The sequence below is a fragment of the Falco naumanni genome, chromosome 4 (genome assembly GCF_017639655.2).
Source record: "Falco naumanni isolate bFalNau1 chromosome 4, bFalNau1.pat, whole genome shotgun sequence".
Lineage (NCBI taxonomy): Eukaryota > Metazoa > Chordata > Aves > Falconiformes > Falconidae > Falco > Falco naumanni.
The window spans coordinates 3,684,104-3,710,892 of record NC_054057.1 but is presented as its reverse complement, the minus strand read 5'-3'; the positions used below and the strand labels follow the sequence as shown (position 1 = coordinate 3,710,892).

At 39.2% G+C, this 26,789-nt stretch overlaps 1 protein-coding gene across 1 annotated transcript; it reads left to right on the top strand.

Annotated features, from left to right (window-relative positions):
* GPD1L (glycerol-3-phosphate dehydrogenase 1 like) lies at positions 1 to 26,789 on the top strand. Its single transcript, XM_040591676.1, has 8 exons — positions 1 to 120; positions 5,531 to 5,708; positions 7,125 to 7,265; positions 11,120 to 11,258; positions 12,442 to 12,554; positions 20,006 to 20,239; positions 20,632 to 20,738; positions 23,845 to 26,789. The coding sequence occupies exons 1-8, from the start codon at positions 68 to 70 to the stop codon at positions 23,939 to 23,941; spliced, it is 1,062 nt and encodes a 353-aa protein (XP_040447610.1). The 5' UTR covers positions 1 to 67; the 3' UTR covers positions 23,942 to 26,789.

The window sequence follows — 26,789 nt, the reverse complement described above, 5'->3', positions numbered from 1 at the left end:
GAGCGTGAGGCGGGCGCCTCACGGAGCCCATCGCTGCGGCCATTGGCGGGGCGCGGGTGGCGCTGCCATGGCGCTCTCCGCGGCGCCCCTCAAGGTCTGCATCGTGGGCTCGGGGAACTGGTGAGTGCGGCGACAACCTCTGAGGGGGTTAACACCTCAGCGGCGGCCCCGGCTTGATATTCCCTGAGGCGGTGCCTGGCCGGGCCTTGCTGTCGATTGCCCGCGCAGCGCCGTCGTGCCCCCGGCCCGCAGCCGGAGGGTTTGGCGCCGTGGCCGCGCTCCCCCCTCAGGGGTGGCGGCGGTGAGGGCAGCCGCGCCCCGGAGGCCACGGTCCCGGTGCGGGTGTTGAAACACAGTGTCGCCGGCAGCAGCCAGCGGGGCTTGGTCTGTGGCGGACCCTGGGGGCGTTCCAGTGCCGTGCGGGTGGGCTGCCCCGGCCCTCGGGCTCCCTCGGAGGCGGCGGCGCTGCCCTGAAGGAAACGGAGGAGGAAGGGGCAGAATCGAGCACCGTGCTTTGGCGTGCTTGTAGGCATCCGTCTGTTCTCTGAAGAAGTTTTTAAGATATTTTTAACCTGGTATTTGTTATGTGGTTCGTCCGATGTCAGGTGACATAGACATTAAAGATGCTGAACATTTTTTAAATTTTTTTTTCAGCAGGTCATTGCTAGCTAAGCGCTGCCTGTAGGCTTCCTTGACGACTCCGCTCCTCTCCAAAAGCGTTGTTCGGGGTTTCTTGTGTAGCTGTTTTCCAAAGTAGTTAAAGAAGAGTCGCAAAACGCTAGGTTATTTGTGATACCTTTTCTTTTTTCAAATTGGTTATGCTGAGGCACACTGAAGGCTTGAGACAAGGTTTTACCACTGCATCTATCGCTAGTTTATAGTTAAATAAACTTACTGTTGTGTCCACTGAAAGCAATAGACTTGCTAATCATTTTCCAAGAGGAGTAGCATGTTAATAATACTTCATCTCGCTTCTTTGATTTCTCTGCTGTTCCTCATCACTGTTTTTACCCCCAGTCCCTAGTTACAATAAGTTAACTACAATGTGTTATGTAAATATATCTTCAGTTTGTCACTTCAATTACTAATGCTAAGTATACGTTATTTCTGATAACAATGCGTTTTAAGACATCGAATCTAAACTCGGGGGAGTTTGGTTGTAGGGCAAGGCACTGCATTTTATTTAAACAAAACTTACCAGTCTTTTGTCAAGATGATCTTGGACTTGTTGCTCAACCCCTGCCGCCTCCGTGCAATTGGCTTTTGGTGCTGTTTTGCATAGTTAAAAATATCAGCAACTGCCAAGTTATGTTTTTCTTTGTGACGGCCTGTTGAGGGAATGGCTGACGTTTCAGTGCAGCATCTCTTGCTTTCCTTGTGCTTGCTAGTACGATGAACAGGGAGATACTGTGCATTGCAATATATGTCAGAAGGAAATGATGCAGTTAGACCTGCCTCTCTTTTAGGAGTATTGTTGCTATTATTCCATACATGAAATCTAGCAAAAAGTTTTACAAAAAGTTTTGACTGCATTTATATTTAGTTCACTGTGAAACATACTTGCAGAAGCAAAAGGATTTTGTAGGTATTACCTACTAGCAATAACCACATGCATATATATTTTGGTTTTGCCTCATTGGATCAGTTTAATAACAAGAAAAGCCTCTGCCCAATGCGATGGATATTTGGGTGGCAAAATAACCTATATCTGCGATGCTGAGAGAAAGAGATGATACTATTACTGGGCATCAGCTTTATTCTTTCTTTTGGGGGTAAAAGTATTCAAATAACTGATTGCTTATTTCGTATGTGATAGCAGGGTGGCAGGTTTTTTGTGGCAGGAAAGCAGAAGCCAGAGTAATAAAAAATCGTAAATTATGAATGATTTGATGTGCAACGGCTCTCCTGTCTTCTCCCCCCAGCCCCCTGAATGTTTCTGAAAACAGTAATTCCTGGAGAGGTAGGTGAGTTCTTCCGCAAAGTCCAAGAACAGTGATGGTCTGGTGACAGACAGCAGACCCTGACTGCAAAGAGCACTGTGATTAAACAATATATGCAGCCATTGAACTAAACAGGACTTAATTTGAATTGTCTGCCTCTGTGTAATGTAAGTGCCTTTTTGAACTGGGGCCTGTGGTCCTAAAGTGGAAGCATTTAATGCTCAAAAGCAGGTAAAGAGAAAGAAATTGAAGCATTTATATACATCTTACTGATATATTGGGGTTATGTATTTTTGAAACCTGAATTACCAGAGTCTGTGACTGGTGTCGCCTAAATTGTAAGCATAGATGTAGTTGAATTGAGTGGAGTTTGGAATTTTTAGGAGTTTGGAGACTGGGGTTTTGGGGTTCTATGTGAGATGATTCTGTCCCACAAGTGCCAGTAACTGTACAGACACCTTTGCCTTCTCACAGCCCTTTAACCTATATCTGGGATGAAAAAAACCACCACTAAAGGAGGTTGGCACTGACCGTTTGGAGGGGTTGAGCTAATCACCTTGGATGATAAACTACTTCCAGTCAGACTTGTTTTGTCAGTTTACTATGAGGAAGGTCACCTTAATAGTGGAAGTTGACTTGGCAGGGGTCACTCAACACCTGATCATGGGCTGGGCAGCAAAGAGCAGGAGCTGTACTGCTCGCTGGCCTTGCCCATTAAAGGATTGCTCAGCTGGGGGATAAGTGATAGTATTATGATCTTTTAAGATAGGGGATGAAATAAGCTTTCTTGAATGTGAAGAGAGTACACCTTAGGAACGTGCCTTGCAAGGACAGTGCCCAGATTCAGTTAAAAGCTGCCAACATTGCCCTGGATATGTACTATAGACTGCTTTTCTGACAGTGCTTCCAGGGCAGGTTAACAAAGTGTGCACAGCCAGAATTTATCCCTGTTTCTTTTGCTAGAACCAATTGTTAATTAATCTGATTGCTCAACTTGAGCAGAAACTGTAGAGTTTGTAAAGAAATGGGAAGTTACCAGGACATAAGGCTAGGAACTTGCTGTAGAAAAATAGGAGGTAAAACTTGTGGCATAACTGAGATGATTTTACAGGGACAAGTGGTAGAGCTAACTATTATTTGCCCTTGGATATTGTGACCTCCACAGATGCTGTTATCAGGGCAAGTTCAGGAGTTTCTATGTTTTGTGCTTTACCTTTCAAGTGATGAGCAGAAAGCAGACCCACTGTGATAAGTGTAACAGTAAAAGGTAGGAGACAAAGTGGGTGCTCTTGCTCAGTGAGGGTCAGATACAGTTCTGCAGAAGTGTTAAGTAAGTGTGTGTGATTGTATTTGGGCGTACCTTTGACACTTATTGCAAGGAAGAGAACTGCTGCTTGGCATGCAGCTACCTTGTCTGACTCGAATAGGATTAACCATCCCTCAGAGCATGTCAGTGTTAAGGTTCATGAAGGAATCTTTCACTGTGGTTTTTCTTGTGTAACTGAGCTGCTGCAGACACCAAGTCTTGCAACCTATCTCGCTTACACTAGAACATTTATTGCTGGTAATAAATTGGCAAGAACACCCATTCCTTTGCCTTGTGATGTGTCAGGAGTATACAAAATGAGCCAGACAGTCCACTAAATTATTTGAGAGTACACACTGAGCTGTATTAGGACACATAAAAGAATGTAGGCTTGCTTGTTGGATTAACAGGTGTGGGATCTGGTATTCCACCTTGCATGGAGCAATCTTAAACTGTGTCAGTTTGACCTTGCTTAATTCAGTCCTACAACAGTTGTTGCAATCTGACAGAGAATGAGAAACCAGAGAGGTCAGCTGAGAGAATCTTCTTGAATTCAGGAGCTAAGAATAGGCAGATCTTTACTTTTTTTTAATACTACATTCAAAGACTGAAAAAAAAGACAGCTAAGGCATTGAAGTGTTAAATAGTAATGGAATTAATGTTGCACTCAAGTAGTACATGCTGCCAAACTTTATGCTGGCAAGCTGTTTGAAAATCCCAGATGGACAGTTGCTGAATCAGTTATTCTTTTTCTCTCAACACTAAGTACACAGAATATGTAGTGAAGTTCAGAACTGAAGACAGTGATTTGCTGGGATCCAGACCTTGTATCTGCAGTAGTAAATGTGCTTTTGTTCAAGGAATTCAAAGCACTTTCTGAGGAACACATACCTGTGTTGTGTTGACTGTGATTCATACTGTTTGTGTGGATCAGAAATTTGGGGGTTGAGCTGGTGAGCTGTCTACCATTGTAGTGGAAACCACTCTGTGTGCATGCAGATCTAGAATATGAGCTTGATGAGAGATGGCTGACAATTGTGGCTTTTGTGTCACCTGCTGAACCCAGGGGACTTCGTAGTGTGTTAAATGCTGTTAGAGAAATAAATTCCAGTCTTTTAAGACATAGAGTTTCATGGTTTAACTGAAAGAGGTCTGCTTAGGATACTGCAGTTTTTTCCTGCTACTACTTAGAAAAGTGACCTTAGGCCTGTGACAGCACATCTTCAACGCAGCACAATGAGTTGTGCCATATTAAAAGCTCTTGGAGCAGAATGAATCTTATTTGGTTTAGTTCCCAGCTATGAGTTTTATTACAAGCAATGTCCATAAGAAATTTAGGGGAGTAAGCATAACTAGATGTGTTCTTACCTCCTAGTAGAGTGTGCAGTTTCCACACATGCACATGCCTTCAGACCAGTGACTTTGTATTTTTATTGCATCTTTCTAAATTTTTTTTTTTTTGCCTGCTTCATAGGTTATCAGTAATTATTTCTTTGTCTCAGGAAAGAAAGTTAGGTTTAACAGGTTTTATAAAATTGCAGCTTTTTCTTCCACGTAGCATTCAGGCTAGGAATGGAAGGCAATGTTGCATTTGTTCCTCTTCTTGTATGCAACTTCAGTAATTCTGATTAATTTCATTGTTGCTTAGAGATTTTAGTAGTAAAATTGATCACCATCCTACAGGTTTCACTGTGTGCTCTTGGGGAGAAAATGAGTCTAACAGTAATGGAATTGTCTGCCTACAAACTTGGAGGATGCTGTTGCGACAGTTAAGTTCTATGAGGTTGGCAGCATAACCATGAAGTTTATAACTTATGCAAGATATAAATGTTTCTTGGCTTTAAATGCATATCAGTATTGTACAGCAGTTGATAGGTCAGTCATCTTAGCAAGGAAAGCTTCCCATTTCTTAAAGGTGAAAATTATCCATTTTTTAAAATTGAGTATGTCACTTTTACCACTGTTTAAGAAAAGATTCCATTTCTTAATCCATTTGATTTTGGAAACACAATAACCCAAACTCTTAAGTGGATAGCCAATAAGCAGACAAAATAAGTAAGGACATTTTCAGTAAATGCTTCAGTCAAACCTACTCTAGATACATTTGAGAGAAATCAGCAGATGTGAATGACTGGTATATTTTTCCACTTGTTTTAGTAGATCAAAAATGCTACACCTAACTGGTTTGATAACCTGTGAATTTCTGGGGTTTTTTAAAGACAGTCTCCTTCTTCTGGAACAAAATCATAATTTTTCTAGAATGTTTTGTTTTTCTTTCCTGCAGGGGTTCTGCAGTTGCCAAAATAATAGGCAGTAATGTAAAAAAATTGCAAAAGTTTGCTTCCACAGTGAAGATGTGGGTCTTCGAGGAGAACGTTAATGGGAGAAAACTGACAGATATCATAAATAATGAACATGAAAATGTAAAATATCTCCCTGGATACAAGCTGCCAGAAAACGTGGTAAGGCTCAGAAGCTAAATTCTAGTTATGGAGTGAAGGGAATATATTGTTCATGCTGTGAACAGAGGTAGAAATTTGTTTTCTATAGAAACCTATAAATCTATAAACCCTAACATCTTTAGGGTTTATAAGAATTCAGACTATGCTGTTTTACCAATGAGATCAGAGATTTGAACAAGTGAAATTATGCAATTATGCAGGTAGGTAAGTCCAACACACTGTAGTCTCCTAACTCTTCCCCCTCCCCCCTCCCCCCCCCCCCCCCCCCATTGTCTTCATGTTACTTAAGGTTCTGTATCAATGAGAAAATATGAAAACGAGGAGCAGATTTACAGCTCTGGCCATGCCCATTAAACAAAAGTTTGGCTTCAGCTTTGGAAGGGAGCTGGCTGGTCAGTGAGAACTGAAGAGATTTCAAGTTCTCTGAAACTCTTAGAAAGTATTACAGGATGAGAACTAGAGCATTGAGCATTTATCAAGCAGACTGCAAGCCGTGTGCAATTTATGTTGTTCTCAGTTGCATTTCACCTATGTGCAGTCTGATCAGCATGTTAGATGTAGCATTGTGAGGGCAGAACAGTGGGACTCCACATCTGTTTTGTGTTGGTGTATCATGATGGTGGGTGGGCAGGTGCTGGCTCTTGCCCCAAAAACATTATAGGAAGAGGCTACAGCAGCTGACAATTCAGTAGATATTTTGGGCAGAAAAAATGTGAATTGCTGTGCATTGCAATTTTCTCTTTAACGACAATGCTGAAATCCCATTTCCCTAGCCTTCAGCAAGTGTAATGTTTCTGCTGTCCACTACCTGCATGTTCAAATTTGTTCTCTTTATCGATAGGTTGAGCTTATTGCTGCATTTTAAGTCTGAGTGTTATTTTAAGGTGGTCATCAAGTGTTAGGAAAAGTGGAGTCTGGCAAGTGACTTCAAAGTAGGTCACCTTCTTAAAGGGTACACAAAATCTGTGAGTACAGAAAAAGAGAATGTAAACTGAACAGGTTTAAGTGGCCTGCAGAAGAAATTTGAATGTATAAGGAACTAGGGAAAGAAACTTGGGCATGCAATAATTTATCAAATAATGGTGTTATTTTATCAAAGAGAAGGAAGCTTCTGACTTCATATTTTCTTACTCAAGTAGAAATACTTGTTTGAATGTTACAGAACATTTTGAATTTTCATTGCACTAACCATGCTGGGGGCTGCAAAGATGCCCCTTTCAAGACATAACTTGTTTGAAAGCTTAAATTATTTTGCTTTTCTGGGAAGTTTATGTTACTGCTTATTTTCAGTGATTGAGCACAGTAGTTTGTAGCATTCAGTATAAGACCAAAATGTGCTTTTGCTTATTAAGTAACATTTATTTGTAGTGTTATTTTAAAGAAGTTATGTGGCCTTTCTCTCCCATAACTACACAGGTTGCTGTTCCAAACCTTAACGAAGCTGTACAGGATGCAGACTTGCTGGTTTTTGTCATTCCTCATCAGTTCATTCATAAAGTCTGCGATGAAATCACAGGACGAGTACCCAAGAAAGCTCTTGGTATAACACTCATAAAGGTATAATAAACACTGTGCATTAATAACTGAGAATGTGTCATGGGATCTTCTAGAACAAGATGGCTTGATATTTTGGTATGAAAAATCTCTTTGAATTATTCACTTGATTGTTCCATTAAACCTTTCTAGATGTAAGATTGGAATTTGTCTCTGTCATTAGTGGATTGTTATGTGGTGTTTTATTTTAGGCTAGTGCTTGCAGGAAGAGGAGAATGAGGCTGTTGACAAGACTTTTGAAAAGAATGTGGGAGTGAATATGTTTTGCATCACCAAGCTTTCCAATCTTTGATTTGTTGTTTCCAAACACATCATTAGATGAAGAACAGAGCACAAGCATAATGCTTTGATTGTTAATCCACACCCCACACACAGAGTTGATCATTTTAAGAACTGAGAGAATTTCATGTGACTGAGGATAGTGCTCTTGTTCATGTCAAATATTATGTTTCAACAAAGGAACTTGTTCAGCATGGCCCAAAAAGACAGTTTGAGCATAGGAAATCAGAGAGTGCAGAGGTGCAGGAATTGTTTTCACTCGAGTGTTTGTAGTTTTGGTGGCAGGAGGATTTTTAAATGTGGATGAGCTTCCCCCGCACCCTGTTTGTGTGTTTAGCTGCAAAGAATAAGCTATTCCCGCAAGGTCTGAAACACTCTGGTTTATTGTTGCATTGTACTTGGTTGCAAGTAGGCCATTTTCTCAGCTTGCATTTCACTTGTTTACTGTCCTTTCTGGAAAATGATGTATTTATGGATCTGTGCTCAGAAAGAACAAAAAAACCCTATCACTACTTACTGCAAACTTGTCTGTGTAGTTTGGCTATCTAAACCCATCAAATCTGTATTGTTTTGTCAGTGCTGACCTGATATATTGCTGATGTGTATTAAAAGGTAATGCTTCCCAAGTGCACTTGCTCCGTTTTTTAGAAAAAAATTCTCATATTGTAGAAGGGTAAAACAAGGCAATGTAGAAGAGCTGAATGCATAGCATCAAAGCCAGACAACTGTCCTAGGTGCCCTTAAGTTTATTGCTTTGAAGTTGTACATTTATGCTTCTTACTTCTGTAAGCTCAAGATAAACTTTATTCTCGTTTAATTTGCTAAATGTGGTTTATGTTCTCATGTCTTTAGTGACAGGAATAACTCTAACAAAATCGATGAAGTAAACGAGGATGTATCTCAGCATATTTGAAGTCAGAGTATGGGCCGATATTCCCTTGGGATTACTGCTCTGGGTATTGATTACTGGTGCTTTAATGGAGTGTTGATTAAGGCCTATGTTTAAAAAAAAAAAAAAAAAAAAGGTGGGTGGGGATACTTATCTTAATAAGAATAAATAATCCAAACCCAAATCAAACAAAAAAACCCACCAAAACAAAAAGCCCACATGTAGTGTAGTGTAAGTAAAATAGTACCACCTGCCGCACAAAGCAGAGTTGATTCCTAGGCACCTTCCCACTGTCACCTTGTGACACTGCATCAGTAGGTGGTCTTTCAAAAGAAATGGTGTGAGGCCCCTTAAATTTTGTATGGGAGAATGCAAAGTAGATGTTAGCTTTTATGAAAAGGTCTAACTGTGCATCATTAAAAGTATAATTTAAGAAGAAAGGGCAGAGATTGAGCACAGCAATGAAACAAAGTAGTAGAGGCAGGAATGCATTCTTTCCTCTACTTTTGCAATTTCTTTATGCATGCTGTTTTCATCAAAGCCATAATTTTAGTGATCTCATGCTCAACAGTAATGCTGTTAAAGTGGCTTGTATTAACTTTGGCAGTTAAAAGTGGAGTTCTACTCTGAAAAATACCATCAGTGGGACGTCTTGTTTCTGTGCTTTCTAAATTGCTTGGCAAGTTAGCAGTGTCATCTTGTAGTTTTTTTCTTTTATCTTTTTTTTTTGATAGTCTAATCTTCAAGCAGAAACTAAAATCTGATAATAAAACTGAGTCTTCAGGAAATAAAGACATTTGTCTATGTTTGTCTACTGGTTAATCTGCATTCCCATTGAAATATTTGCAGCTGTGTTGCTTTACATAAGTTCTGATCACTGATGTCTATGAAAGCCTAATAAACCATTGTGTGGATGTGGGGAGAGGAATCATAATACAGGTTATAATGTGGTATGGCAGTGAGCACACGAAGCAGAGTAGGTGGAGGTCATTCAAATTACTCTTCAGGCAGCCTCAACATCAACCTCACTTTCATCTACCTGTATATGGGCCCCAGGGATTGCTCTGGCAGGCCCGTTAGGATGCAAGTGATAAAAACATAGAATTGGACTTGCATTGCCTGGGGATCATTGCTTCCCAGTGGAAATTCCCATGTTGGAGTCTTGGTTTTAGGGGGAGGGAGGGGTGTTTGATTTTTCTTTTGTCATCTATCATTCAGTATTGGATTTAGCTCTATGAGAAACAGGTGCAGCTCTCCTTGACTTTGTCAGAAGCTGCATTTGTTTCATATTGGAGCTGAATTTTGCACCTAAGCTTCTCTGATCTTTCAGTTTGATGAATAATTTTTGTGTACGTATTCACGTTTTTGGAGTTGTTCCCAATGTGTGCATGCTTTGCTGTTTATTAATTGCCTGCTTAGGGAGAAAGACCTTCCAGTTATTTTGTGGGGACATTTTTGACGCTGTGAGGGAAAAATGCAATGTGTATACGCATGATTACTTTCAGATTCTTTCTGTATGGCTCATTAAAGATGAGAAAACAGAGCTGTGCATTAAGTGGTACAGATTGAAAAATAATGCAGAAACGCAAGGGCTAGTTTAATCTGCTGGTTTTATACAGGCATTTCTGCATGTCTCTTGATTGCACCACGTTGCTCAAGGTAGGGCACCTCTGATCAGTGGAAATGCCAATTACTGCATTAGTGTGTATATGTGTATCTAGAAGTAGTAGAGGAGCACACTGCCTTTTTGCCTTTAAGTCATAATTCAAAATTAGCAATCCACAAAAGTACCAAATCCCCAACATTAACAAATAGTACTATATAAAAGGTGGTATACTGTGGGAGAGAAAGACTGATTCAGTAGCTTGTCCGCCGTGCCCCTGTTCTAAAAAATTCAAAAGTAGTCTGCATTTAGCAGGCTAGGAGAAAAGGGTTTTGTGAGAAGAAGGTGGTGTCATTTGGAGTTCTTCGTTCAGGTAATCCAAGGTACCAGACTCTCTTCTCCATTGCAGCATTAATCTCTGGGGCGATCATTTCTAAGGTCCTGTTTCTGCCCCTACTTTCACACTTTGTAAAGAATGCATTGTAAATATCCTTAGAAATTAATTTTTTCTTTCTGCATACCTGTGAACGGCTGTTCTATTTATAGTAGGATTCAAAATTATTAAACTGTTTCTATGTGTAAACTGTTGTCTATGTTATATGCAGAGGAATCAGTCTCTGATATTTCAGTTAGATACCTCTTCACAAAACAAGTTTTTAGGGTGCCATTTTGTGAGTTTTGGTGCAACTTCAAATCCAAGTGGAGGTCTGATTCACAAGTGATGAATTTGTGATGCTTCAGTGGGTTTAGTAAGGATACACTGATGATAAGCAACTGAGATTCTGAACTAACAAAGGTGAATATTCAGCGCTTCTTACAATCAGGTCTTAGACTGAACATGGAATAGCAGCTGTTTCCATCATCTAGACTTTAGTCCTAATTCTTAAGGTGCTGCCTCCTCTGAAAAGAAGACAGCTTGGAGAGGTCACAACAGCAAAGGTTTCACCAGTAGTGTCATCTTTAGTCTTTATCTGAATAGGCTTTGTTGCACTGCTCACCTTTGGACAAGACTAATTGTCATGTGCTTTCTTCTCTACTGTGTCTAACAAACGACTCTCTAGTAATTCTGTTTAATGTTGGCTGCAGGGAATAGATGAAGGTCCAGAGGGACTCAAACTGATCTCTGACATTATTCGAGAGAAGATGGGAATAGACATCAGCGTGCTGATGGGAGCTAACATTGCCAATGAGGTGGCAGCAGAGAAGTTCTGTGAAACCACAATAGGTACTGTTCCAAGTAATAACATTGTTTAAAACATGCTTCTGTCTGCACAGTTGCACACCAAATACCTCAAATTTTGTTTTCAACATTAGCTGGTTGTTATCAGAAACTGTTAGGTTCTTCTTTTTTTAATGTTGAATTTCCCAAAGTGTTTACACTTCCAGAAGTACTAGGACAATACCAGGAATAGAAGGAGAGGCAGGAGTGTGGTTTTACCTAGTCTCGCTAGGCTTGTGACCTTAGCCGGTGAAATACTAAGCATGCTTTTTATCACCCTCCACATAACAAACTGCTTCATTTTATTACTGTGCCTAAGATTTTTCTTGAGTCTTCATGGCTTTATATGGATAAAAGATTATATATCCTGTACTCCAGCTCAGATGTTACAGTCACAGATGGTATTTATGCATGTTAGGGCTGCTTGGGGTTTTTATAAGTTATTGATATCTTATTTTAATTTCTTAAATTAATTAGTTTCCTCAAAAGCTAGCCGTGGTTTTAGTTCTGTGTTGATGTCTGCACACCTTTGCAGCACAAAGATGTGTCTAGTCTTGGATTTCACAGTGTCTAGATAGGCATATGTGTGTATATATACAGATAGTCATACATAATAGCCAGAGTTCATGTTATTTTTTTCCGTGTTAATTTTTACAGGTTTGTGCGTTTTTAGCTTTGTAACCTGTCATAGGTAGCTTTTTCATTGAACATTTTTTGAATGGTTGAATTACTTTTGGTGCTTAGAAACATTTGTCAGTGGCAGCATGCTCAATTAATGAAGCATCCTTGACCTGCCTTTATTAGTAGGTATTTTTCTGGAATGCAGGCCTTAAAATAATTGGTAGAATTCCACCTGCTACAGTTTGAATTTACATTTGTTTTATTATTAACTGTTCTTTTTGAAGAGAATGATCAAGGAAAGAGAGAGTAGAGAGATTTAATGGAATTGTTATTTAGAATGTGTTGCTGAGCAGACACTGAATTATTAAGAAGTCCAGAGTAACTCAGTGCAGAGCTTTTAAGTGTGATGTAGACATGTCCTTATTAACTTAGGACAGGAGTCTGTTTAGGATGAAGATAGAACAGCCTTATCTCTGCTTTAAAGTATTTTGACTTGCACAGGATAGGCTAAATAAACCCCACATCAATTATTCATTTTTTTTTAGCCTTTCTTTCTCTCTCTCAACAGGCAGCAAAATCTTGGAAAATGGCCTTCTCTTCAAAGAACTCCTGCAGACTCCAAACTTCCGAATAACTGTAGTAGACGATGCAGATACAGTTGAGCTTTGTGGTGCTCTGAAGGTAAGATTAACAGGGGCTGCAGTTGGAACACAGTTGGAATGGTGATCCTTGAAGAAAAAAGAGAGTATTTGCATTTGAAGAATTAAGTTTATTGTGTTTTATATAATACATAAAACTGATACATAAAGTTTCCGGAAAAAACAGATGGGAAATTAGGGAGCAGCTTGTTCTGAGAGTTGGCTTTTAGACCCTTGTCTCACCATCTCCCAGCTTCTTTCTACGTCTTATACTTGGCTTACATATAGTCATGAAACAAGTGTTGATTTCATCTTAACTGGTCAACATATTTCTAAATCTGTTTTAGTTCCCTTTTTCTTTTTGCAACAGTGTGTTCACAAAAAAGAAAGGGAGAAGGAAGTTGATTGTGTTTGTTGACAAAACTATTCCCCTTTTCATTGATTTGTACAACATGAGCACTCTTTAAGTTACATCTTTTGTGGACATACACTGCATAAGGTTCATGTGGATAACCACATAGAGAAATGACCTGGATAGGAAAAAAGTTATTTGGGACAGTTACTCACCTGGAATTTTTTTTGGTAACAAAATTGATGCTGACAGGAAGCAAAGCCTAGCTTAAATGTGTTCTTATTGCTAATTTTTTTCAAGTTAATTTACAGGCCATTTGTGAAAGGAAGGCATTAGTTGCTTGGCTCCCTGGCCAACAGAACCATAGTTGACATGTGATATCTATCATAGAAGCATTTCTGATGGGTGTAGTGGTTTAGTAGATAACTTGGCTCTTTTATTTTTATGTTCTGGATAATTATTTTGTATTGCTTTGTTTTCTCTTTTGAAATTATGTGTAAACTACACCATTCACTTGCAAAGCTACCACGCCAATGAGTTATGTCTTTAAGCTAAGGAGTTCTGATTCCTGCTCAGTGGGAAGTAACTTAATAACTATAATACAATTTTTGGCATACTGTTTTTCTTGATAATTTTCTTTTGAGAGCTGTCATACTGGAAGCCCTGAGAAGGAGGTCATGGATCTGTGCACCGGGCTAATGGAATACACTTTGGTGTAACATGCTTCGGAATTACTGTTTTTATAGCAATTTCTCAAGATTGCAGAGCTCCACAGCCATTGCTTTAAAACGTTGTGGTTATGTGAGAGGTTAGCAGGAAATAAATTGCTGTGTACAGACCCATGAAATTACTCAGAAAGTTTTACAGTTTTATTTTTCTTTGAAATCTGCTCAGCCTGATGTTTTCTGGCTAGCTTTAAATTCTTGCTTGACAGAGGTGTTCTATCCAGGGTAATTTTTGTTCCAGACAAATCTCATGAAAGGGCACTAGAGATGAGTGCGCCCATCAAACTGAGCAGCTAGTATTCAAACTCCACTGTAAAGATCCAAGACAGACAAGATACCAGTATCTGTTTGGAAGTGTAGAAGAAAGTAAATAAATTGTTGTTCTTGACCTGGAAAGATACTGAGGTGAAACTTGTGTATTTTCTTTGTAGCCTTGTTTTGTTCCTTCCTCCTGCTTCCTTACTTATTGTTCATTCTGCAGACTGAAGTCTCTAGTTGCATTTCTGTATACATTCTGTGTGCTCTGGTCATTTGGTTTTGATTGCAGTCTATTGTGTTAACTAGGTTGAGACTTCCAAAGAAATGAGCTCTAAACAAAAAGCAAATTAAAGATTAATTTGTTTAGAAATACTGTGGATTTCTTGACTGCTTACAAGGCATGAACTGCTATAAAGTGGCATAGATCTGTCATGCTAGTATTGGTAATGTTTTTGAAACATGCAACTCTTCCTTAATCTCAAATAAAACTTCATTAAAATCGTATTTTTAAAAGTAATTTTTCAATTAAAACCCTTTCTAGTTTAATTCTAAATCTTGTGCTGACAGTATGTAAATTATTTCCTGAGCTGTTTTTAACTCAAACACTGTAAATTTTTATTTATGCATTGTGAGCATGTATGCCTTTGAAAGAAAATTAAGAAGCTAAAATTAAACTGATGGGTATGTTTTTATTGCCTATGCAAAGCTCCGGTGTGAATGGTGAAATAGCAAAACTTGAGCTTTTTTCTTAGAAGTCATACATTCTTATTAGAGGAATTGTTTGCCAAAGGTAACACTGTGCCTTTATATTATTAATCTGATAATCTCTGCAACTAAAAAAAAGTAAAAAATAAGCATCTTTTCATGTGATTGTTTTTAGGGAAAAATCTAAAGTGTAGCTTCCATCAGCGGACAGTTACTTTATTGAACTTGGAAAGTTACTTCACGAAAGAATAGTAAAAATGAGCATTAAGTTGCTGGAAGGAGGAGATTTCAGTTTCAGAAGATGACAGTACTGTGTTGTGTGAACAGACAGGTATAAAAAGAAAGGTTCTACTACTTTCTGTAGGAGTGCCAATTCAAAATGTCAGCAGTGTTACTGCAAACTACAGCTTGGAGGACAGAAGTAAGCAGGCAGACATGCCAGTCCAGACTTTTGGATGTGGAACTAGTAAAGCCAGCTTCTGTATTGGTATTTAAAGGATGAGAAATAGTATGCTATAAGAAATAGTATATTCTCACAGCTTCTGCATTTTTCTATAAATAGTAGCTTGGGAAAAGGATACTAGCATAATAAACTAGGTCTTGTTAAAAGGCTGTACTTACCTTGCTTTTTATTTCTGCAAGCCTTTCTAAGCAGGGAAGGTTTTTAATTTGGATAGTTGCCTAAAGGCTGGGAAAAAATGCAGAAGGGTATCGTAGAGTGGTCTGATAATTTTAGGTCTGAAATTTGTTTTGTGAAGCATATTTGAATTCAGACTGTAATAGTAAGTATTGCAGCTGTGTGATCGTGAAAGAACATGCTTGATTGCTATTTATATATATATATAAAAATTGAATATCCACTTCATTTACTGTATTTATTTTTGTGACAGTGGGTTGATGGAGATGTACTGAAATATAGAAATCAGCGCAGTGAACTGCTGTCTTGTGTCAGCTTGGAGACCGGCTGAATAGGCAATGGCAGTCACTTTACAAAATCTGATGATACTGAGAAAGAGCAGCTGTCTACAATAACTTGTTGGCTGTAGGAACAAAAAGTCCTTGGCATGTTCTTCTCTATCAGGATTTTGTTATTTTGAGGACTAAAGCACATTTCACATTTATTTGTTGATCTTTTCGAAGGGTTGAGGTCAGAAATCAACAAACTTCAAATTTGGATGGTTCAGTTTCAAGGTGTCTGGTTGGCTTTACGGCCAGCCTGACCCAAGCCACCTACAAGTTCCAGCAGCCATTTGCCAGGTGGTGAAGGGGCACTTCCTAAGAACCTAAAGGTTATGACACCTCTCTAAGAGCAGTACGTGCAGCTGTGCATACATATAGATGTGCTTCTGGATGCTGATGGATGTGATACTGCAGAGTGGGACAGACCCAAGGTTATCACCTCTGAGGTGTCCTTAGCGCCTGTGTCAGTGAGTGATCTGGCAATCGAACAGCACAGATGTGAAGCAAGGCTGAGCTGGTACGTGAACCGAGCAGCATGCCTGAGAGGCAGTGTACATTGCTAGCTGCATTCTTGGGTGTAAACTGTACTGGAATCACTTACCCAGGGCAGCAGTGCTGGGGCTAGTGTGAGGGATGCAGAAGTTAGAATCTGATCTCTGGATATGGCAAAATGGCCGTGTTCCAGCTGCCTGATGTATATGTTCTGGGATCTGGAGAGTTAAAAGCCCTCAAGTGGCAGCAGGGAAGAACCAAGACAGATGTGACAGTTACTGTAGGAAGAAAGAGCAAGCTGGGCTTACCTTTCAGGTTGCTTCAGGCCCACCTCTAAATCCTATGGCTCCAGCTTAGCCTTAAGCAAAGAAGTAGGAAGTGTAATGATGATCTATTGTTTACCAGGTTATGTAACCTAGCACTGTTACTTACAGAGGTGCTCTTGCAAAGTGTGTTTATGGCAGTCACTGTTGGACAGTCAGTCTAGGTATTGTAGAAGCTGATGATGGTAATTACTCTTTCCTGAGATTAAGTGGAAATGAAATCCATTATTTACATCCAAGTTTGTCAGGAGCAAGCAAACAGTTTATGCCTAACCTCTCTGACAGTCCTGCTGATACTGTCTTTGATTTGTTAAGTCTTCATTTGACCTCTCTCACCCATGATATGAAGCAAGGAGCTTCTCCAGCTTCATGTAAGCAAGGGGGAAAGCAGGCTGTGCTGAGCTGTGACACTGCCTCAAGGAAGGCTGGGTATCCCAGGTGAATTAACATTTCTGCTTAGTTCTCTAATGGTCCATTTGATTATGGAGAGGGGATGGTTGTCTCAGAAAGAGCAGCTGAAGTTGTCCTCATGAGCACTCTGTGAACTTAGTGTAAACAGAATGGGATTGTAAATTGGATATTTCTGAGCACTGACTGTGTAAGAGAACAATCTGTCAGCCAAGTCTGCAGACTAGTTAGCCTTGGTTTCCGGGTCATCTGTTGGCCTTGCATTTGTGAGCTTTGGCATGTTTGCAGCAAGTGACATGCAAGTAAAAGACACTTTTTCTCATTTGTTCTGACACTTACTGTGAGCACTCCCAGGTGTCAACATACCTTTTCTGGAGCATAGCTTCACTATCCTGGTAATAAAATAACTGAATCCAGTCCTTGCTCATGTTCTAGAATAACTAGGACTGGGGGAAATGCCAGCTTCTGGGTACCAGACCAGCTAAAGACTTGCATGTTAGTGCAGAGTATTATAGTAGCTTAAGACCATATGCAATATGAAAACACACTGTGCATCTTGCTTACAGGATGCATGCTTTAATATAAAAAGCTGCTAATGTGGAAATGGGGGAAATATGTTTGCTCAACCATGAAGTGGTTTTGAGAGCTCTGAATCCATCAGGCCAAGAGAAACATTGTGTTGCAGTCATTTCAGGGTTGTTGTGACAGTATTTTTGAACCTTTGAAACCACAGGTTTGTCTGTAGGCTAAAACTGTCCTTCCTTACTGGGCTCTCAGACCCCCATGTTGTGTGTGCAAACATCTTTGAGCTCACAGAAATGTGGGCTTTCTCCTCTTGCGCAGGTGCGTATACCCATTGCATTTGCAGAAACTCTTGTAACTTCAGGTGTAAGCTTTGGCAATGGCAGTGTTCAGGATCGACAATATCAGATACAGAAAGATGTCTTCACCAGATAGATGCGTGATTCTCCCCCTCCAGTCTGCTTCTCAGAGGACTGCTGTAGTGCTAATGCCATTAGGGTCTTGTGTGTTAATCTGTGTTTTGCTTATGCATCTTCCTGAAACAAACTCGGCTTAGTGCCTGCACCCAGGGATTTCAAGTACCAAGCTGCCTGTTTTCACCTTGTTTTGGACTGAAAGATGACTCAGTCTCAAGTTTTGTGAGATTTTTTTGTTTTGGTTTGGTTGGTTTTTTAGGAGTGGCTCATTTTTCAGTAAGGTGTAACTTTCAATGTGGTAAAACTCAGTTCTCTACAGTTTGTTAGACATAAAAGAGTTGTCATAGCTTCTTCAAGGTTTTCAATGAAACCAGATGGTAGACCTTGTAAATTCATAGTTGTGGCCTAAGCATTATGTAGAACAGTCTCCTAGGCATGGGTATGTGTTCTAGAGAATAATCAGTTGTATTGTTTCCTCATTATTTGCAAACTGTGTATAAGAACATACAATGGGGACATTGTACAAAAGGTGCTTAGTGTTTTAGAGTTAAGACTCACAACTTCCCTTCTTCCCCACCCCATTTCCTCAGAAGTAATTAGCCTTGGTATGACTTGCTTAAAACAATATTTCTATTGCTCCAAAGACAAACACTGAAAAAGTGTAGAAGTAGACAATAAAATACTACAGGCAAAATCATACTGTAAATTATGACAAGGTAGGCTGCTTCAAAGTGGAAAGGAAAGTCAAAGCAGGCAAAGTTGGAGGGAAGGGGAAGCTTTAGTACTGGAGTGCTCAAGTACATGGAAAAAGCCCAGAGGTTGTTCAAAAATGTTTTTGTTTTTAGCTGAGTGCTAAACATTTGCAGACTTAATGTATGTGTAAATTCAGTTTAAATGGGTTATCCCACCTGAAAACTTCTTAAGTACCTGTTTGACTTCCTCTTGCTTTGCCACCAAATGAACAAATATTGGAGGTTGCTCTGGGAGAGGCATCTGATGAAAAGGTACCTTCATCTGAATTACCAGTTTTAAAAGCTTGATTGTCTTTTGCTGCTTCAGGTCTGATGTTGAGATATATGTCTGCAATTTTTAAGGTCACTTTTAGACCTCGGCTAGTTGCTCAAAAAGCAATGGCTCATCCTCCGACCTTATTTGAGTCAGTCACCTAGCTATGGCTGGCCACACAGCACTGTGGCTGCCTGCAGGTTTTGGTTCTTACAGTCCAAGAAACCCCCCAAAACCGGAGCTGTTAGTCAGCTTGTTGCTTTCATTAGCAACATCGAGCAGTTGCTGTTTCTTCAGCAACAGTTAAAGTTGGTGTGTTTCGTTTGCTGGGTTTTTTTCCTGCATTGGGTGCTACATTAGGTGCCATAATGTTGGTTCTCCTGTGGTTTCTGTTGAGGTCACTGCTGCTGCTGTTGCATGCAAAAATTGCTTCCTTAATTTGTTTTATTAGTAAGTCAGAATGCTGCCTTTTTAGGAGTGTTTTGGGTTTTGGTAGGTTTTGTTTGGGGTTTTTTTTTGGTAGGGGCAAATTAACCATGGCTAGTCTCTGACTCCCAGGCTGGAAAACAGCTTTTATAGTCACTTCACTGAAACACCTCTCAACTTATTTCAATGTTCATAAACCAAAGAAGGGACTGTATAGCTGATTATTCATGAATAAACAGCACATTCTTTGTAGAAGGCTGTCACCAGGTCTAAGGACAAAAAACACCAGAACTTTTTTTGCGTAGGACAGGTCTTTCCATGTCATGAACCTTCTGGGAATCCTTGACTAATTATTATTGTTATAGGAACTCTGCATACTTAATACTATTAGCTTGGCTGAATTTGGTCCCTTAGCATATCAGCACAGAAGTCAGTCAGTGTTTCTTAGCTTCAGTATTACTTTAATCATAAAGAAAATATGGATAAAAGGGCTGTGGGATGTCAGTCTAACTCTACTCCTACTTAAGGACAAGAACAGCTCAATCTAGATAAAACCTTGCTTGAGTAATAGGGTAACCTGTTTGTTCTTAAAGATAGTCAATAATAACAGCTCCACAGCCTCTGGGGCAGCTTGTTCCAAAGCTTTAACTAGGCTTTTATTCTTGGGAATACTTAGTAATGCAAGACTTGTCATCTTTTTTTTTTCTTTCTTTCTTTTTTTTAAAGGTTATCCCATAGACATCAAAATCTCCAAAGCAAAAAAACAACAAAAAAGCCAAACCAATAAACTAGTCTTACTCCGGTTCTTAATGAATCTGCACTCTGTCTTTTGGGGTCTTCTAGGATTCTGTAAGCAATAATTGACTCATTTCCCATTTGTGTTTTTTTTTCCTTCTCGTTAGAATATAGTAGCTGTAGGAGCTGGGTTCTGTGATGGCCTGTGCTGTGGTGACAATACCAAAGCTGCTGTTATTCGCCTTGGCCTAATGGAGATGATTGCCTTTGCCAGACTTTTTTGCAAAGGACAAGTGTCTACTGCCACTTTCCTGGAAAGCTGTGGAGTTGCTGACCTCATCACAACATGTTATGGTGGCCGGAATCGACGTGTAGCAGAAGCATTCGTTAAAACTGGAAAGGTACCTTTATTCACTGGGAGAAATCCATTGTTGCAAGTACTAGCAGTCCTGGTTTGTTGGCGTAATGGTACAGTTACCTGAGACACGCTAGCTGTACTGACCAGCCTTCTCTTTCCTCACATCTTTGAGTGAGTTACAAGGCTAGAATGAGCATAAAAGTGTTAAAGGAGGGGTGATTAAAAAAAACCCCAAACACAGGAGAGATAAAAAGTGTAGAGTGCAGACTGAAGAAGGAGAATATTATGTATGCTCACTCAAGGTAACTTTTGAGAAAGGGAAAACCCTCAGTAACATTCTTTTTTTTTTTTTTTACCATCCAGATGATGTTATCAGGCTTATGAAAACTAGTATAACTCTCATTTTCTTCCCTTTTTTGTTTCCCTCTTGTTTAGTCTATTGAAGAATTGGAGCAAGAAATGCTGAATGGTCAGAAACTGCAAGGACCGCAGACTTCTGCAGAAGTGTATCGCATCCTCAAGCAGAAAGGAATGCTGGAAAAGTAAGTGAGAACAGATAAAGCAAGTTCCGCATACCCCTTTTTTATCTCCGTAATTCTTTCTTCATATTTTGTATTGATATCTTCATGAAGGTAATAGACAAAAAGAAAATCGCTGTAATAATAGTAGCTTAATCCCCAGTTAAAATCACAGAAGTGAATAGAACCTTAAATAATATTGCTGTAGAAATAGTATGATGTTAAATTTGTGAATGCCCTTGTTTGCTGAATGTATTATTGCCTTCTGCTATCACAAAAGAGCACAGTGAGTGTGTTTTAACATGTGAAAAGAATAAAATACATGAAAACAGAAGCAGAGCTTCCTGAAGAGACTTGTGAAGAGGCTCTACAGCTCATTTCATACTAGCAAATTCATTACTTAACTCCAAGGAGAGGAGCTTTGTTATTGAGTATCTGTATATAGGTGATCATCTGAATACAGTGGCTGCTTTTATGCACGTGGATTCTAGCTTAGATACTGCAGTTCCCTTCCTAATGTGGCTTCCGGTTTGCAGTAGGATAAAACATGCTATCTGCTTGTGTAGGTCAGGGTTTTTTTGTGGTGTGAAATTAAGCAGGTTGTCCTGGCTTATTCATTTGTATTTGAGTCAGAATGTATGATTCCTAAAGCCACACAGCGTTGTCTCTTTGTGAGATTAAGGGATGCGTCTATCTGTTCCTGTCTGTAGAGAAGGTAAAATCAGAAAATAAATTACTTCCAGTCAGAAGGCCAAGCCTTGTTACTTTTTTTTTTTCCCCAAGCTGTTTTTAAAGTCTAGTTTTCATGGATCAGCTGCATTAAATTACCTATTTTTTAACATTATCTTTGGATGTAAGACACCTAGGTCTTTCTCTGCAGTGTACAGTAATTAACTGCAGAAAAAAAGAATTAAAATGTTGGCTTCAGTCTTTGCTCTTTGTGATTCCCTAAATGTGAGAGGATACTGTGTTTTGGGGTTTGTTTTTTTTGTTGGCTGGTGCTTTTTTTCCCCATTCTATCTTACAACAAATAGAGTGCATTATAGAGGACTCTAGGTTGTGTTTTTAATGAAAGATATGAAAACAAAGAGTTGCTAATTTCTGTTTTGTATATCAACATATATGTCTCAGTTTTTCATAAAAGGTCCCCTTTAACAAGATTTTTGCAAGCAACTTTCAAAGTGTTTTTTCAAAAACTTGCTTTACAATACAAAACTCAGTAAAACAGCCATGGTTTCAAAGTGAAGAGGTAAGAGTCTAGTAAGAGTAAAATCTGATACTCTCATCCTACAAAGAGTCCCAAGGCTACACAAAAATAGGCAAAAGTCAAAGTTCAGCAGAAGAGCCTTCGTAGCAGGGTTGATGCCTATTGATACTTACAGTGCAGTCTGTTTGTTCGTTTCAGCAGCTGTAGAACTAGCCCTCTTAATGTGCTCAGCTATAAGAGGCATTTGGAGTTTGCTGGCCCTGAGCCTGCAGTCGGCCTTGGTTCTGTTTTCCCCATGAGAAGTGTGGCAGACCCGTGCACAGCAGGGTAACGTCCTCTGTGATGAACAGCAAGACATATGTATCAAGATGTGGTTTGTGGTAGTGGTACCTCTTCACTGAGAAGTAACTGCCAGTACTGTATTTAAAGCTGTGTGAAACTTGCTTTTGCTTCGGAAGGTTCACATGTTTTGTGGCCACCTCTCACATAAGAATAACAATTTTTGTTGTAGTGCCTGCATTTCAGTTTTTATGGTAAAAACAAGTTCAGCCCCTCTGTCAGTCCAGTATATTACACAGAGTGATAACTAAAGCTTGTTAATAAATCTTTGTGTAAAACCGTTTTTTTTTTCCTGCATGGATTGACCTGAAATAGTTTTTGCTATTGCTGCTATTTTTGTCTGGTTTTCCACAAAAATAAATGAAGATAAATGGACATGTGTTTCATAGCAGGACATTAAAATGTTTCAGGTAAAAATGTAGAATTTCATTTTTGTAATTGAACACTTGTAAAAGAAGCTATAGAAATGATGGACTAGATTCACAACCACATCTACTCCTCCGCTTCCCCACCCCCCGGCTCCCCAAGTAATGCAAAATACTGCATTCAGCTAAGTACAAATCCTGTATCTGCCCCTGAGAATGCAGGAGTTACCTTAGTGTAACACATGATAGCGGAGTGTATGGACAAGCATGTATGGTGCTCAGCACTGGTTGGGGTTTCTGTTCAATACCATATCTGTGCATTACGGATAAAGCTTTAGAGTGACTGATGGGACCACTTCCCTAAGGAGAAAGTCCTAGTCCAGATCTGTTCTGAACCACTGAGAAATTAACTACTTCACCATCTCTAATGCTCCTTATTTTTTGTTTCAGTCAAAATAATGTAGTATGGTCAGAATTTATCAATATAAAAGGCTACACTGAAACGGCATATTTATTTTGGTGAACAGATAATTAATCCCTGAAATTCACCAGGCTGTGAAAACTGGTCTTGTCTGGCTCACTCGCTCCAGGATGAGCAGAAAGCAAATATAAATTTCTGTAAAGCAGCTTGGTTGTAACGAGCCTTCAGGTTATCAGAGAAGCCTGAATAATTTGGAGGTTGTTGGAAACATGGCCAATTTAAAAAGAAGAGAGATAATTTAGCGTTTCAAAATCCATGTTTAATTTTGGACTCTTATTAAAAACTTGACCTTCAATTTCTTCTTTATGTCTCTTTATGTCATATTCTGCAATTGTATCATTGAATTATTGCTCAGAGATAATACATGACTGATGTGCCAGTCATCCTTTTTAATCATAGATGAGTACTTCTGTAAGATTATCAAGAAAGGATTTGAGTGTTTTTAATTTTTTAGTTTTTTAGATCACTTAATGGTTGTGCCATACTTAATGAATGTTGCAGGCTCCATTATAGCTAGCTAGGCTTCTGTGAGTGACTCAATTTAGAGATGCATGTAGGTTCTGTGTTTGCCCAGTGCTTTTCAGCCCAGCATTAGCACTTGACAAATGCTAAAAGAAATTGATTTTTCAGCCTGCCTCTTTTCCCTCCCTCTCTTCACCCCATTTTTTTTCTTCTACTTAAGAAAATGTTACAGAATAAAGTTACTCTGCCTTTGCTTTCCCCACTGTGTTTTCTCAGGTTTCCGCTATTCACTGCTGTGTATCAAATCTGCTATGAAGGGAAGCCTGTCAAAGAGATGATATCCTGCCTTCAAAGTCATCCGGAGCACATATAAAATCAATCAGGCTGCCGCACTAATGCAGTTTTCTGCCTCTCGAATTTATATCTGGATTCAAGTGGATGTATCGTTAAGCTGTGTTCAAAGCTGCTCACTAGGCAACAGTAACATGAATGTCTCTGAATGGGTATTGGGTTTTGTTATACAGCCTAGTTTGACATAGGATGCAGTGTTGGCTTCATGATTGTCATTCTACTGGCTAAAATAGAACTCTTTTAAGACACACAATGCAAGAGTTGCACTAAATATCTAGTGTATATACACAAGTGTACTTTGTGTGTGTTCCTACACCATAAAACACAATGTTTTGTTGTCTCTTATCAAGACGTAGTCCAAAATTCACTGGACATTGTGGGAAGAATCCCACTGGTTTTGATGGAGACTGAATCAAGCCTCTAACCTTGAAATTTTAGGAGTCTTTCTATTAGAACTTGGTTTTGTTCTGTGCACATAGTGAAATGTTAACATTTTGCATGCTTATGATTATACCAGTTTAAGCAATGTTAATGCAAAACAAGTGGTAGCGGTTATTTAGGGGGGCTACAGGGATATTTTAATGAACTCTGGTTAAGAATATTTTGATTTTTTGAAAGTCTTTAAACTGTCAGACTATTTTGAAACCAATTTCGAAGTGAATTTAAAGTTTTTAATTACTGTTTTAAAGGGAATGTGCTAGAGGGGGATCATTACCTCCCCTTCTGTTTTTTAATCCTGGCATTTTTGTATTTCTGTTTCTCCCTTACTGTTCCCAGGAGTTAGACTCTTCTAGAAACCTGTCCCCTCAAACAGATGGGGGATACTGACCTGAGGTTTCTGAACCCTGGAGCCTGGGATTCATTTTAGTGTTGTACCTGTGTTCATTCTTCACTGGTGGTGTTTGGTGGGTGAGGAAGGATACTTTTGAGTATCCACTGTTCAGAATTATTGTGTAGTGTTTCTAGCTTACCCATCAGCTACAAAGTGTTGCACTCCACACAACTCCAGGAATGTTTGGGGAATTCCCTGGTAGATCATATTTGTGTTGTCAAAAGTGTTATGTGCCAGTACAATGACTGCATTCATTTCAGTGCCTGCTGACATGTCAGCTGGACAGTAGTCCTGAACCAGCCTCCCCAGAGAAATGTTGAATTCTGAAGTTACTGTTTCACTGGACAAAACTTGAATGGGTGCTGGATCAAGTCCTTTACGACCAGTCGCCTAGAAAGCTTCTCAAAGGCATCTGTCTCTTATTCCCCAGGTATCTCAGTGAGGGGTTTTTAAGGCACTTTTGCTTTAATCAGACAGGTTAATTTTATTTCTTATTGAAAAACTTGTGATTTTATGGAATTTGAGAGTGGGTCTGGCTTGGTTAGGTTTTTTGTTTTTGTTTTTTTTTTAAAGAGATTGATGCAAGAGAAGATAGATAAAACTATTTTGCTTTTCTTGTATACTAAACTAAATTTTTTTGTAAAATATATGCTAGGCACATAAAGAGCTCATTCTTGAAGCTGGGAGACAGGGGTTAGCATGGAGATTTATGGAGCTCAACAAGGATGCCCATCCACTCTGAATACCTGCTCCAAGCCTCTGAGCAGTATCAGAACTGTGGTTTATTGCTCTCAGTGATGTTTTTAGGCCAGAAGTTGTAAGCACAAACCCATCCTGAAGCTTGAAGTCGTCATTCAAAACTTGCTAAAACAAAGGGGACACCTGGGAATAATTGTCATACTTCCTTAAGTAGCCTGGATTACTCGGCGAGCATTGGGGCAGCTTTGTATAGACAGGAAGCTGCTTCAGCTCAGGGGTACCATTTCTTGTGCTCCTGTAATGTTTTGTATTAATTTTTGGAAGATCTTGTGAATGTCTTCAGATATTCAGGGATGTGAAAAGTTACTTTGCCTTATTTCTAATTTAGTGCTAAATATAACAGATGGCCAGAAGTTAAGTAACATCAAATGTTTGTGGCAGTTGAGGAAATAAACTGATATTGCTGACTCAGAGTAACTACTCTGCTTAGACAATTAGAAGGATGCTTTAAGATTGGAAGCACTGTTACACTAACGCACAGGTGGAGCATACACTTCTCATTACTGCATAACTTTCAGTGTGTCTGCTTATGCTTTGTGTTGTTTTTTTAATACCAAGCTGATTGGCTTTGCCTTTGTATATGTATATATACATATATATAAAACTTTTTTTTTACATGCAGTATGTAGAACAGTAGCATTTTGTAAGATATATAAAGGGCTATATGAGCTAAATGTGGTAAATTAATATATATTTTAAAATTATTTCTTTATTATTCCACTTTATTATACCACTGAAACCCCCAAATCTTAATTGTTTTGTACAAAAGCCTATTCTAAGGCAAATCCAGAGAAAAGGTTTTTATGGAATTCTTTCCTCCAGTTTGTAATCATATTCTTGTTCTTTTCAGACAAAAAATGAGGTTTCAGTAACTGAAATAATTTATTTAAATTTCTATAGCTGCTTCACCATTTGTATTTGCTTTTCAGTGCTTGCGAACGTTCAGCTTGGCAGTAGGTATTTTTCCCCTACTAATATATACTGCTCATTAAAAGACTGATAGGACAGTAGAACTGAATAATTAGAATCCTGTTCTACAAACACTGTTTTGCCTCGTACTGGAATGGTCTTACTGAGAACATAACCCCTGTGTAAGGTGTTGTAAGGGGGTGTAAATCTGTAACTAATTCTTGAGTTATGAACATTAATTACTAAGGAAGGCATTATCTTCTAATGATATACACTCAACTTGCCCTAGATGTGTACTGGTTTTGTTTAAAGGTTGTGAATGTTTACCCACTTCAAGAGTTAGTACAAATAAACATTTTTGTCTTGGGAA